At 37.6% G+C, this 16,181-nt stretch overlaps 1 protein-coding gene across 1 annotated transcript in view; it reads right to left on the bottom strand.

Moving 5' to 3' along the window:
• Positions 1–12,547, bottom strand: part of nudt14 (nudix (nucleoside diphosphate linked moiety X)-type motif 14) — a 30,031-nt gene extending 17,484 nt beyond the window's left edge. Inside the window, exon 1 of the mRNA XM_059356206.1 lies at positions 12,402–12,547. Within this exon, the coding sequence (XP_059212189.1) occupies positions 12,402–12,482 (81 nt within the window). The 5' untranslated portion in view covers positions 12,483–12,547. The remainder of the gene's footprint in view (positions 1–12,401) is intronic.
• Between the last annotated feature and the right edge of the window lie 3,634 nt (positions 12,548–16,181).

Below are 16,181 nucleotides of genomic sequence, written 5' to 3'. Positions count from 1 at the left end.
ACATTTACAGGCAAATAATTAGCATCCTTAACAAAACAATCTAGCTTTACACAAAAGGCAAGTTTACATTTTCTAATCAAAATATATATTTTTAGAAATAGTTTAATATTCATAATTTTTTTGAGGTCATACCACATGACATCCAGATATGGCAACTACATACCAACCGTTAAAACCGATATGTTTTATCAAATTTGAGAAAGATTAACAAACCTGCTTGCTGTCTCCAAGGGTTCTTGGCAAACTATTGGATGATGCAACTTCCTGTCTTGGTCTGGATTTCAAAGTTAACGTCCCAAAGTGGTAATTTCTTGATGGTCGCACCACATGATATTTCATAAAATGGACATCCTCGGACAAAGTTTGCTTGTATGTTACAATGGAACTATAACTACAAATGCCTTGAAAATTTGTACAGGACGAAAAAACACTTTGAAAATCATGCCAAATGGGAAAGAAAATATATTTGAACAGATTTAGGGTAATTTTATAGACGTTTTCGAAACAAAAATTAAGGCCGGACAATCGCACCACATGATATTTTGACACTTTAAAGAGCACAAAAATTGCCAACAACTAACTGTTTTTGAAAGGTTAAAGTAGGTTTATATGTGAGAGATATACTGCATACCTGTGGTTTCTTTTTACGAGTTTAAACCTTTTTTTAACTGTAAAAAATACAGTCGGACAAAAAATTTGGGCGTCACGTCATTGACCCAAATACAGTTAATATGACTGTAACTGCCAAATTAAATACAAAACTAAAGCCTGATCAATATGTTGGCCAATAGAGTGAATTTTTAATGAAAGTAGACATCTTTATGTGGATTGTGCACCAATTTTTCACCAATATGACGATGGAAAGGTACTGAAGAGGTTGCTTCGTATACAGATACATTTATTAAAGAACATAATACAACATTATTATACATTGTATTGCATTGTCAACCACTTCTAGAAATAAAAACAGAGAAAATAAAGGATAAATAAATATCTCAATAAACATCAGTATTATAAGTTCAGTATCAGTCATTTGCTGTACATTTATAATAAATACAAACTAAAATGAATTGCTAAGAGCTATCCAAGTCTCCTTATGTGTTTTCTGCAATAAAAAAGCTTTCATATTGGTGCATATGGGACAACATACACCTATATATATATATATATATATATGCTGGTATGTCTGTAATAGGCTAATATGGTCCAAAAGGTTAATTGGTTGGGCTCTATTAACTTACAGCAAACACTGGTAACAGCCATAGACTGTATAAATAAGCTAACAACAGCGTAGGGCAAAATATCATCAACTTCCTGTGAAATAAACTGTGAAAAAGTGTCTTTTTGTCTTGTTGACACCCTTAGATTTATTGATTTATATTAACCGACTCTCAGGAACTACTGTGAGTGATTTCTAGGAGTCTAACGCAGTGATTGTTTCTGTATCCACAATCCACACTGCTGGACTTGGCTGTAGGAAGAGATTCCTGATGACTAACTATTAAAACATGTCCGGTAGTTATTCGACTTATGTGACAGAGGTTGTGGTAGCTAAGTGTTTATATGTCCTGTGGTCACATCAACAGGACGTGCAGCTGAACACTCCAACAGCGCAATTACAATCAAACCGCGAGGCAGGTGTGTGACCAGCACAAAGAGACACAATCACAATCAGCACAAAACACTCTAAATATGTGGTCTGATTGTCGGCTCATTACTTTGCAGAAAGCAGAACGGGACAATGAGGTAACCACACTGGAAGTTCATTTTGAGGTTATTTTCATTCATACCAGGTGAAGAAAATATGAGAAAAGGTGTTAGAAGTTCAGGGTGAAAAACTGTATAAAGTGAAATCCAAATTAAATGGAATTCATCACTTCATTTTAAGTGTGAAGTCAACAAATAGTTGACATCTACTGATGTTCAAGTGCCTGCAGCTGTTGCTCAGTATGCACAAAGGACTGACTTCGGCCCACTGATTTTTAGTTTAAAACATTAGCATATAAATATTATCGGGTCAATCTCGTAAAGCAGAGTTCGAAAACGTGATCATATGAAGAAGTCATCAAGCTAAGTAAGACCTTTAACCCATTTAATAAACTATAATTTGACTTACATTTTTGTAACCATTCACATTAAATCAGCAAAACGTGTGAATTAAGCTGAAAACTTAGCATTCATTTCTCTCCTCACATTGAAGGATGTATAAATATGGTAAAGTCGGCCTACATTTTCTATGCCTGAGGAAATATGGCCTTGTTTCAAATTTAGGCTACACCTCCTCTCCACCCACAAGCTCTTTCAAACGCAGAGATGACAGCTTCACTAGAACAGGCTTATTTCAGCCACAATGGATGTGCCTTCTTGTGTGCGAGCGTGGTGGTGCAGTTTCAGTACCGCCCAAGAAAAGGGAGGAGGTGAGATGGCAAGCTAATTGCACTGATAGAATCAGAAATAATAAAGCGTGTGTTGTGGCAACAGGGTTTGCGTTCAGAGGTACCACTGTGCCAAATGTACTCAAGGTTACAATGTGCAACTTTAAGATTTCTATCAAAAAGAGAATAAACTGCTTTCAAGTGCAACAATGACTGAGTGTGGGGGCTTGTGTCCTTTCTGACAAGACTCAAGACATTTCTAAATATTCTCTGATTAATTCTCATAAAACGATATAAATAGGGCTTGCCAAACATGACTGGAGAAGTTGTGCATTTTGTGATTAACAGCTGTAATATTGTTCAACTTAAGTACAACAAATTGAGAATTTAAGACACTTAGTTTAGGTTTCAAAATTTCAAGTTTATTTATTTAAGGGCTACTGCCTTGTGTAAACTCAAAACTTTGCCCATTTTCAACCGTTTCTATGTCGTTGCAGCGCAGGCAGTACATGCAGATCAATGGCTCTGTTCATCTGCATGTACTGCCCCATTGCAGTGGCAAAACGTCGGTTAGTAAATTTGCAAAATGTCCCTTTAACATCAAATGCATTTGATAAGACAAAATTATGACGATTTCCTTCAATCAAAACCAGGCTAATCTGCACTCCATTCAATTGATTGTTCCATTCGTGGCATTTTCAACTGGATATTATGATTAATATACCCCCATTTAACAGAGATGACGATAGCATAATACTGAATAATGCCCCACAAAGCTGTTACTTTCAGCCCAGCTTCTACCGTGCAATACAGTTTAGGTAATGCTCATAGAAAGTCCTCAAAATCATCTCAACAATCGCTCAAACAGTCGACCGGTACATGACCTCACAGGTCACGGCCACAGGGCCTCAATGTGAAGCCAAGCTAGCATAATGCCATTCATGCATCATTAACTATCAAGTTGTGGTGTGAAATGAGAGCATGAAGCCAGAGTTTGTGTACTGTAGGTTCAGTTATGGTACTGCTATCATATCACCTCTACTGTATCTAATGTCACATATAAGCACATTATAGCACATATTTATCAATGCAGCAAGTTCCACTTTCTGCTACGCACATGCTGCATAACTAATTTCTTGATAGTGAATTAGTATCATTTTAAGAGCTTTAAAAATTCAGTTTTTGAATCTTTTAAAATAGTAAAAAGATTGATTACTGCTCACAGCTGCAATATACCTTTCAATGTGCAACAATAATTAGTTAATCAACAACTTTCTGATGGATCGTAAAACTCAAACCAAAATACAAAATATCAACTAAATTTAACTTTACCAATCTGATGATCTGAGGACGAATCTTTCCTCTGCCATTTATAATAAAAGTTGTATAGCATTTTTAACAAAAAAATAAAAATGTAATCTATCATATTTTGTCTTAAAACAACACTGCAGGTTCATGCTGCAGGAAGTTACACACTGGAAAAAAGACAGAAAGGATGCAGTGACACCAGGCATCTTTCCTCTGGCTGTCAGCCATTAGTAAGGTGTTGACATCATCAAAACTCCTCGCTGTGGAGTCCTGTCATGAAAGATGCTCTGCTTGGCGCTGCAGACAGTCTACTAGAGTAATTACTCTCACAAAAACCTGTCATGTCAACAAAGTGTGCCGAGTGTCTTACACGCCATCATTCCTCCTTGAGGCCAAGCCAGCCGCACCCCTCTCGATTTTCCTCGCTGGAAGCATAACTGGTGTGTAAGCGTGTGTGTGTGTGATAAATCACTTGTCGTGACTGAGGTGGAGACGCACTTCTCGTGGCTTGTTGCTCTGTAAAGCGTGCTTATTGAATAATTTATAAGACTGAGCACTTTTCCTGTCAATGAACCTTTTACAGGTAACTGTGGGGTATTTTCATGTAGATTTTAAACGAAGATGTACACTGGAAATGTCCTGCATACATGTCAAGTGATATTTTTATTTATAACATTATAAAGCTGCAAATCGCACTCTTACTGTTCTTACTACATTATACTTTGCACTGAAGCTAGAATAACTACTTTGGGAACCTATATTAATAATGATTAAATGGGAAACTTTGTTGACATTCTTTAAGTAAGTGTTTTAATCAATCTTTAGCAAACTCAGCACACAGTTCCAATATTTTAAAAAACAAATATATGGTTTGTGGTTATGAGCAATTCAAGACAAACCAATTAGTGAGCAGCTACTGACAACTCCCATAACTCATTGAAAGGCCTATTGAGTCTTGCCTGATCACTATAAATGACTTAATATAATAGATTAAATAATCTGTGGTTTGGAGGCATTTACTGACTGTCAAAAGTTGTCTTAGCTCTGGGTGACACCCAAATGTTCAACTATTTGATACCTTTGGGTAGATCTTAGGTTTCCTATTTTAGTATTCCGATATTTTTTTCAACACTGAAAACCACACAATCCTTACACATTAATGCATGATGACTAACTAGCAGCTCTTCTAACACTATTAGCTGCCCTGTTTAAAAAAATGTTAGGCTGAAATTCAACCATGGCAAATGTCCAAATTAAAGGTTAACTCAGCCCCGGTCTCCCTTCATGCCGCAGCACTTGAGTATTCTAATATTGGCTGTTGATTGGTATTGAAGCTCTGGAGCCCAAAAAATGGTTTCCAGGACAGCCCTACTCTAAACAAAATCATCTTTTTAGCTAAGTGAGTAGGTAAGACAACTGTGACATTCCTGGGAGTTGCATTTCTCCTGTTTTGGTAAAGGATAACTACCTCCCAAAATCTCCAGCCCCAAGCCAAAACATCCAGGACCAGCCAATTAGAACAGAGAAACCAAACAAATGTCAACCTTCCACCCAGTGAGGAAGACAGTGAGGTAGTTGACCCCCAGAAAGTCAAATTAACACAGTTTTACTGGGATTGGTTACTGCCCAACATTGGCTGTAACTTGCTTTTGGATTTTGTGTTTTGACATGTAAAATTAGTTTTAAGCTGAAACAGAAAGTTGACTGGTCTAAACTTTACTTTCACGCAGTCTGCGACAGCTATAGTCAATGGTTTGGTTTCCTTGATGCAGGCAAAACAGAGAAAAACATCAAACTTTGCGACATTTGAGTAGACAAAGTGTGTGATTGCTTGAGTGGGCCGTCCTTTCAGCGTAAATGGGAGCAACATCTTTCAGAGATTTCTGGTAACAGCAGATGGTAAGAGGTGTGAAAAGCTGATGATAAAAAAAATGTCACTTCCAGGAAGGTCAATCTTTGCAAAAAAACAAAAACAATTTCAGTAAATCAATTCAAAGACGAGAAAAGGCTGAACAACCATCCTTATTACGGTCTACTTTGTTTACAGCAATCAGGTCAAAATATCATTAAAAATTTGGAAATGATACAAGACCGCAAAAGATGATTTCTTTCCCTGCCACCACATACTGTACGAGGTACAGCTACTCACATACACACACATGCACACACACAAATTTCCTCTCTAGTATCCTGTCCTGTCACCACTCACAGATGGTGGGGTTCCCCTCATTACTCGGGCCACTTGCTGAGAGAAGGGGGGCGGGGACGGCTTCAATGGCCCAGGGGAGACGGAGAATCATGGCCGACATGGATTACGACAGAGAGATTAGCCCGTGGGGAGAGAGAGAGAGGGACATAGACGGAGACAGAAAGAGAGAGAGGGGAAAGGAAGCAGGAACAGGCTACACAGGACCTTGAAATTAATGTGGTCCCTCTGGCTTTGGGCATCAGAAATGACAGACTCCTGTGTGAATGGCTATTGTAGGGAGGGATGTATGGTCTTTTAGGTGCTTAAAGTCTAATAACCATCACACACACACACAGACACACACACCTCCATACACTATAAAGCCGGCAGCTGCAGCAGAAAGGGGAGGGGGGGGGAAATCAACTACCGTCCTTACATACAATAGCACTCTTTGAATCTCAACATGTGCTCTCCAGTTTTTTTTTCTGGTTTCAGCTTCAGTCTCTTGTCTTCTCGCCAGAACAAAGGCAGCAGGGATATCATACCCACATTACGACCAGTGAACTAATGATTATCAGAGTTTAAAAATGACAAAAAGCATCTGCACCTGCAACGAACTGATCGGTCAGTGATGATGAAGCTACAGCTATGCAGCATTAAAAACAGCCTAGTAAGTGGTTCCTATCCATGAGTGTTAAATCCAAAGTCAAGGGCACACTCCTCAAGTACACACCCATGTGACTGTGTCCTCGAGTGAAATCCACAGAAAGCATGTAGACCTCAAATCACATCAAGTCAGTTTACATGTTAGCGTCCCTCCAATGAAAACTGACTGAGATACTACTCAGAGAAGAAGACAAGAATTGACCACAGCCTATTTGTGGTTTAACCTCGGTTTGCTAAAGTGGTTTGCATGCTTGGCATCCAACATGTTAGGGCTGGAATAGCACTGAAGTAGTAGTAAATTTGTCATCAACAGATAATAGATCAATCATTAAAGTAATTTGTCAAGGAATGAAACTGAGACTCTGGAGCCAAACTAGCAGCTCTGTGAAGCTGATGTGTAGCTGGTAATATGATTACCCAAGCAGCAACCTCAGGACCTGAAGCCAATACGGAAGTGTCTTAAGTCTGCATTCTCTCTAATGACCAGAAGGGTCCTTTTTGCGGGTTGTAAAAAGAAGTCTGACTGTATTGAAGCCAATGAGAAAATTACACTAGTTCTCATTTGATTTATTACATCAGTGAACACTTTCCCAAAGAGTTTATGATCCCAATTACTAATTTCAAGTCTTCTTCAAAACAGCATGATGTTCTTTTTGTAAATAATAGTCTCATTTAGAGTAAAACAGATGATAAAGCTAGGTATGCTTTAGGGTTTGGCTTCCTTGTCATTGAAAAGTTGCTATTGCGGTGTTTGGATGTTGTCCATGTTTCCAGTTCGCGAAAAATAATTGAACATTTTTTGGTCTTGTTGAGTCGGCAGTTGGACTAAAAGACACTGTAAGGAGTTGGCTGTTAACTTTTGCAACTTGCCACCAAAGCTACCTAGCTTAGCTAGACCCTCTCGTCCAAAAATGGTCAATTATGACCTAAAAAAAGCCAAGATGACAATGACCAAAAAACAAGATAGCGACAGCCTAAATGTTAAACTCTAGGCCTCAAAACATTAGTCCTTAAACCAATAAGTAATGCTGTAATGATCGTCTTAGTTTTAGCATGCCAACATTCGCTAATTAGCACTTAACACAAAGTACAGCTGAGGCTGATTGGAATGCTGAACGCAGCTGTTTGGTCATATATGACAGGTATTGGACAAAATCAAAGTTGAACTGATGATAGTGAAAGATCAAAAGTTAAGTGATCATCACAACAACACAGAAGGTGATTCAATTTAATATATCATTTTTAATAAAGTTTTTTTTTGGTCAATTTCATAACAGCGCTATGGGTAAAAACAAGTACTTCAAGAACTAATTTTCTTTAGATATTGACTCACAGGTAATTAATGATCATATTGCCCTAAATCAAGGTTTTAAAACATGCAGACAATCCTCTCTCCACCTACAGACGTACAATAGTCTCAATTTACTGCCACGATTCAAGCTTGGGCCTATAAATAACTATTCATGTGAGAAAATGTGTGTTTTAAGATCATAATGACTCTTATATTCAAGGAGCACCAGGGCCACTGGCTGTAAGCTATACAAGATAAATAATTCCAGATGAATAATTCAAATCATTATAATGAATAAATGGAAGGTAATTATCCTGCTCTAAGTAGCAACCCATGATTCAACGTAAGCACGAGGCAACAGAGATAAGAGGGGTTTCCCAGAGTCAACGAGGGACAATCACCTGCTTTGTAGAGAGAGGCGGGGGAGAGGAGACAAAACACCAGTAAACACTAATGATGAAGAGAGCCTCTCACGCATGACATTATCTACTTTTAGAGTGTGTTTCTGTGTGTGTGAATAGGTTTCGGTTAGTGACCAGTGGCTAAGCTGCAGATGTACCGATGGACATAAAAGGTTTGTGGAAGAGATGCACCCTCTATGTGACTGAAAGGCCTTTGTGGGGAGTCCCTGAACAGGCCCTCCCGAGCCACACAGGAGAGATGACGAGGATGAAAGAGAGGACAGGACGGAGAGGGAGTCCACCATCATCTCTTTTGTTGTCCATCTGCTGTCTTAGCCGTTCCGCCATTCTCTTGACAAGCTTAACCCCCCCTCTGCTGTCACAGGTGTAAACCCCAAATGGGGAAAAAAAAAAACTCCTCACTGAGCTCCCCTCAACATGAGTGCCTTGCTACTTGAGTTTTCTGATTAAATTGAAAGCAAAACTACAAAGGAGCACCTTCAAATTAGTGATAGTTGCAGTTTTCTTTATGTTTAAGAAGCATTTTCTACTCTGGACATTGAGCATTGTTACCAGCAATGAGTGAACAAAATAGCCTTTGTCTTGCATGTAATAATAACATGAATAGTGGTGCAAATCACCGGTTTCATCACAATAGGATATAATCGATTATTTGGACAATGACACACTATTTACTGATATTACAAAGTCAGCCAAGATATGATTTAGATAAGGCATGAGTCATGAGTCTGGAATGGTCATTAAAATGTTTAAAAAATAGAAACATTTACGCGACTCTGGTCTTCACATCTACATTCAGTTAGACTCTTTACAGCAGGAGGACAGTATAGCATTGTTACAGCACTCTGCGAAGGGCGAGATGCTAGAGATGTTAACTGTTAGTCCAATAGAGAAACTACCATGTCTCAGCTGCCATACGGTCAGAAAACAGAGTCTCTGATTGGTCGGCAGACTCAATGCCAGACTAAATTAAGGCATCATGAACATCTAGTGGACTGTTTTAACTCAGAAACATGAATAATCACCACAGAAGAGATGCTGTGTCGGATTATCATTATGGCAGTTTTTTTAGAGTTTCAAAGTCTCCAAAAAAGACGCCGCAGTTCAAGGCTAGATTACAAAACACCATAATACTTCATTCAGAATGGCATTTTGACAATGTTACAGCCTCCTGCTATTTGGATATTGTGCTAATCCATATGACAATTTTAATACAATATGATTAATTGTAGCCCTAAACTTATGCATTGACGCAGATCGACCTAGACATTAACTGTACATCATCAGTGAGACAGGTTAAATAATATCTTCCTATTATCTAAATTGTCAGTAATGCCTTTAAAGAGTTTTACCATATTACATCTTCTGCACCACTGTCAGTACCCTGATTTTAAACAACAGAAGGCAAGTCTATAACCTAGGAACAGAGAAACTGCACAAATATTTTGAAACCTAAAAATAAATTCATCCTGGACTGCAGCCTATGTTTGGGTGACGAAGCATTTCTCACTTTGCTGGAGACCATCACAGTCATCACACTTTTCTTTTAGCAGGAGGACTTCATAAAAACAAGCCAATATTTCTTAATGGTACACCTATAAAACACAGATAAATAAAGCATAATATTACTGACTTAAGAGTCAGGCTTCAGGATGACAGTTTCCTGCCTTTTAATTTCCCATATGCAGTTAACAATATGGAGCATTAACTGCAAACCACTGAGGCAGCTAATATGAAATTTGACAGCTTTTGATCTCCTGAGATAAAAATGTACAGTTAACGAGATTTCGGTCACAGACGATCCACTCAGCCCGCCCTGTTTGCCACCATGACCTGAATAAGCAGCTAAAAATGGATTGATAGATGAATGAATAGATAGATGGAAGGAAAACGACCAGAAGTCATAGACCTACATAGACTGACAATATGTAATGGTATAAATGTGCTAAAGTAGGTCTACAGGACGATTGAATCTATACTAGAAGCATGAAAAATAGCATGCAAGAAGATGTTTTATATAAGAAAGAAATTGATTTCTAATTCACTGTGAATAAATGAATGTAACCAACAACAAAAACACTACATTGTATGACAACAATGAAAAAGAAAAAACATATTTAAAGTTACAATCTCAAAGATCTCCATTTCATTCTCTTTGGTGGCACTGATGGTGACAAGCAGTCACAAGTGTGTTTTGGGATCTGACGTTTACTTTCACTTGTTTTAGAAGTTTCATTGTCTGTAGTCATGTTGTTTTTTCCCTTCACCATAAGAACTGTTTACTCACAATGCTAGAGGAAACCAGAACAGAACAACAAAAACAGTATGCCGCTGTACACATAAATGAGTTGAATAGTGTGTCTGTTGCATTAGGTCATATCTGACACTGATTTTTCTGACTGACTGTAGAGATATTAATATCTATAGACCAGAAAACTGTCTTTTTCCTCAAATTTGAGAATGTACATTTCAACTAATATAACTTCTATAGCCTATAAGCTGTATGTGGGTAATTTCAACATAAAGGAAACATACAGCCGAGGGACAAATCAAAGGAAAAACTTGAAAATAAAGTGGAGAAACGTATTAAATGTAGATGCTTCCATATACCAGGGCTCAGTAATAGTTTGATGAGCATGCAAATGATGTGGATAAAATGCTACGGCCTTTACAGTCACCACATCCCAATCGAGTTGAACACCTACATGTGGACAATTTTAGAACCACCATCATCTCCATCAGAGCAAATTATATAGTATAAGCGTCCATCATATGTATTCAGTGATGTCTGTGATGGCCTCTAATGCACATCCTTTAGTCATGTCTGACTCTGATTGTCTTTCTTTCCATCTGTTGTACTCAGGTCTCTTTTGATGTCAGTGAGTTTAAATAAAGGTTGTATATACAAATTAGTGAATATCTTGTGGAGAAATGAGTTCATGCCTCCTGTGTGGTGGCCTGACTCCAGACTATGACACTTCATGTTGCTTTGTTCCTTTAATTTGTCACCCATCTGTAGAGTGAATATTGCACCTACAAAAACGTAAGGAAACCTTTGACCGCTCTCCTTAATAAAACATATTAAGATAGATTCACTTCCATTTCCCTGGAGTGTTTCATCCTTGACCTGTGCTTTCACTGTAATGTGGCAAAACAGACATTTAGATTAGTTTTACCTAAATAAATGACAACAATTTGAACAGGCGTGTCTCTACAAAGCTCAGCACATAAATGGGTAGTTTATCTCAATGTAAACCTGAGCTGTCAAAACCTCTGACCTGCAGACACAAACACCACACAGGCTGCATTCATGTGGGAGTCAATTTAATATTTGGGATCAACAAGTCTCACCTGACCCGCTGTTCAGAGGCTAAACATGTTTATTTGTCACGTAGCGCTGCTTAACCCTCTGGAGTCCATCTATTTATTGAAAATACACACGTTTTATTTCTTTCTACAATGAAAACTATTACTATTTTTAATTTACATGCAAATAGACTGTTTTGTAGTTTTATTATTTAATATTTTTTCTGCTGTTTTTGTGTGTATAAATGGTAAAAAAAGAAAATAAATAATAAAGGTACATTTCCATAGACACCTGTGTCTTTTGTTTGTATTTTGGGTTCCTGGCATCTTTATACTTTGTTTATTAAAATAAAATGAAAAATCTGACTGATAGCCAACTTTGTGTGGAGAAAAAGGAGCCATGCATGTGATGTAAGGACAGACTGAAAGATGCTAAACAGAGACAGAAATGAATGCTTAGGAAGTTGACAAATTTCAACCAAAATCTCCAAGACTTCAGAGGTTTAACCGTGTAAACTACACCTCCTCATACTAATGTAAAGCATGTGCTAACGTTAACGTGATGCTCAATCTGAAACCCCTAGCTACCGTTAGCATGCTAGCTTGTAGCTGACCTCTTAGCTAACAGATATTAAAACACACACAGTACGTGAAAACAAAGCGAATACGGTTGTTTGGTCGTTTGGGGTAAAATAACGGTAACTGTTGCTGCCAACGCCTGTGTCTAAGGTCAGTTTAGCCTTCATGTTGTGCTAGCATGCTAGCTGCCAAATGAATGGGGGGTTGGGCTAGCCTACAGCATCCAGCAGTCTCTATCAGCCGTTAGCACACTAGAAACTACTCACCTGGTTATAGTGCACCCTGAGCGGCTTCAGGTAGTCGGACTCTGTGCACGGAGTGACTTCAATGTTGTTAATCTCTTCCATAGTTCAGCACTTGGAGCTGGATTGTTGGCTCACCGATGGTTGTCTGACACCGCACACTAACTGACAGTGAAGGAATGTCTACGGAAGCCGGCAGAGGACATTAGAGCGAACCGTGAGGATGGCACGACAGGTGAAAGGACAATATTTGGCAGAGAGGATATTTAATTTATATTTCGGCACCCTGTTAAAATAATCGCCTAACTAATTTTTCCATGTTTTGCAGGAAACACAAAACACTTCACCAAAAGTGTAACATATGACATGTATATAAGTATATCTATCTATCTATCTATCTATCTATCTATCTATCTATCTATCTATCTATCTATCTATGTATTGATCATTTCACTCAAAAAGAATGTAACAAAGGATGGCTATTGGCATAGTAATAACACTGTGTATAAATTATGTATCTTAAGAGAAATAAATGACATAGGATATTTTTTGAACATGCCTTTGTGACTTAAGCAAGACATGGTAACACTTTATTTTGAAGGTGTCTACATAAGAGTCACACAAGCCTGTCAGAAACATGACATGACAACTATCATGAGCATTAATGTTACTTCAAAGTGTCATTAATGTTCATGATACATCCCATGTCATGTTTATGACACGTTCATGTCACTCTTATGTAGACACCTTCAAAATAAAGTGTTACCAATATTAGTGTCAACAATAAAACACTGATAAACTAAACTGATAACTACACAATCTCCCTCTAGCTCTTCTTTGCTGGGTTCTTATCTGATGCCTATGAATGTGGCAAATTGATTAGTGATGGTAAAATCACATGATCTGATCAACTGAGGATATAGGCGATTTTACCATAGGTGGCCGGCGTCATGAGGAGATGATTTAGGCAAAAAAAACAATTTTGACAAAAAAATTACGATTATTTTAACAGTGTGACGATTTAATGGATATTAATTCAGACTTTATATAGAACACTATTACATTTAATGTGTCTTACTAATTCTAATTATTATGATCATCGTCAGCCATTTCTATAAATGATAGCTGAAAAAAAAGAGAAATAAAACAAATACCTAAATAAACATAATTAGTCATTTTCCATCAATTACTGACTTTTTTTTAAAGACCAAGCAACATTTTTTGCATATATTGTGCAAAGTTTTCATAAGGGCACATATCAGACAGCATTTACACGATACTGATATGCCTTATGCCAAAATCAGCCGAAAATATCAGTCAACCAATATATCTGTCGGGGTCTAATTATGTCAAAGTTCAAACAAATAATTTGTATGGCACCTCTCATACATCCAAGTACATCTACTCAAGTCTAATATACATTTTATAGAATATTGATTATTATTATTATTATTATTGTTATTATTATTATACTAGTAGTAGTAGTATTAGTATGAAAACTAATCATTTGTATAGCACATTTCATACATCCAGTCAATGGTGGTATTTAATTTAGTAGATTACCTCAAGTACTGTACTAGTAGTAGCATAATGTTGATGTAGCCTACTACAGTATAGGGCTGAATGATATGGAGAAAATATTACGATACTTTGCACCAAATACCCAAATATCGATACCGTAGGGTTGATAATTGGTGCTTTCACTGAATATTTTATTCATATATCTCAACATCACATATTTGCCTCAAGTCCTTTTAACAAGTAAATCATATTAAACACTGACAACATGGATCATAGAATCCCACATACAGCTGCTTACTACAAAATGTATCAATAATACCCATTAATGACCAATTGAGATAAAATTCCTGGGTGAGATTTATATGATGAAGCTTTCAGGACCAAAACATTGCAAACTCTTTGAGCACAAGTTAGTATTTGTTTATTCACAATCAGACTGTAAATTGGCACAAATCCTGTATTTGAAGTGCAGAAAGTGCCAATTGCAATTCACACCCACATCCACACAGAGACAGTCATTGCAGGTGGATTTGAACCTAGAACTTTCTTGCTGCTAATGCGAACCACAGTAGCAGCACAACAACAACAACAACAACAACAACAACAACAACAACAACAACAACAACAGTCTGTGCATTGTTTTAAAAAAGTATCACCAAAATGTTCCATATGTATGCCTGTTAGCAGACACAGATAACAGCCAAAAACACAAAGAGAAAAGGAACGATGCTGCATCTCACCGTGTTTTGGTGTTTTCAACATCACTGATTGGCTCAGGGGGAACCACCACTCACAGGTCAAATAAAGGTGACGTGACTGTTGCTAATTAGCCCAAAGGAGGAGAGCATTATTCATCAAGGGCAGCATGTTTAGTGTTTTTGTGTGTTATTCTGTGCTAGAACAAGCTGAAATGATATTATTTACTGTAGACAGTATACATTTAAAGACTCAACGTGTAGGTTTTTGACCATTTAAACTGTAAATTGCCACATATTGGATATCATAAAAGTCATTTTAAAGATGAAAAATCTGCATTGTGTGTGTTCCTGTGTAACAAAACAAGAATATATGCCTATTAACTGCTCGATATGAAATATTACAAATATAAGTTAGTTAAACAAAACTTAACCAATTTGCACAAAATCTAAAAAGTCAGCCTCTTAGCCCTCTATGGAGCTTTTAACTGGTCTTCATCAGCAGATTTAAGAGTTTAAAGCTCTAGAGAAAGCTAGTTACAAAGATTGTTTTTGTCACACTACTATAAGTCAAGAAGTCAGAAATGTCAGAAAACATTGAAGGCACCCTACTTACTTTCTTGCCAAGATTTAGATGAGAAACAATTGATATTATATGTTTAATATGAGAAGAAAAGATTTGACTTCGGGAAGTTTTTTGTTGTTTTTTGTTCCTGGCCAAAGAAAATAGAAAATCTGAATTAGCATCCCAATTATCAGTTGATTTGGGACTAACAGCTTTTTCTGATCAAGTGTTTTGAGTGGATTGCTCCTTTAATTCAGCTTCATATTGAGAAGTCCAGCATCCTCACGGTGCTAAGCAATGAATAAGAGATGGGTGTGGGAGCTCTTTCTCACCAACTCTGCCTTGAAGGGTGAGGCTGCATGATGTCACCCCCTCACATTAATAACAGCCTTATAATGGAAAACAATCTGCAGAGCTCCAATCTCGATGGGGCTGACTTCCTCCAACAAATGAGCCCCAGTCCACCGCCCACTACACAAGGACAGGACGTAACACTTTCTGAGAGCTGATTTACATCTAAATAAATACAGGCCTAGACGAAACAATGTGCAGACCCAAAAGAGGAACCGGCGTCTCTCCTCTGGGCACGTCCAATTTATATTGCCCGATCCCACCAAGCTGCAGGGCACGATAAGACGGGGAGGGACCGCACAGTGGAGGCATTGTACGGGAGTCAACCTGCTCTGGTTTGAAGAATGAAATGAGACTTAAAGAAATAAAAAATAAATGAATATTCCAAGTTTCTCACCAATAAGTGGCATGAGTTTGCTGATACATTTGGACTATTCTCAGCCAATTTACTGTGCCAATATTTTTTAAAGTGTGGTTGTTAAGTGTAAATATTGTCATTTCCAGCTCTTGGTTAGTACAGATCCAAACAACATTGCTTTCATTATTTTTTATTTATTTCAGACAATCTGTGGTCAGTTAGATCTACAACTTTTTGCAACTTTCAAGTGATAAATGCATACTTCCATGTCACCGTGACAAAGCAATAACTGGAAACACTTTAGTAGTTTTAAT

This window comes from Centropristis striata, chromosome 18, assembly GCF_030273125.1.
Source record: "Centropristis striata isolate RG_2023a ecotype Rhode Island chromosome 18, C.striata_1.0, whole genome shotgun sequence".
NCBI classification, from domain to species: domain Eukaryota; kingdom Metazoa; phylum Chordata; class Actinopteri; order Perciformes; family Serranidae; genus Centropristis; species Centropristis striata.
Note: the sequence above shows the minus strand (reverse complement) of the source record. Positions and strands in the feature narration are given on the sequence as shown.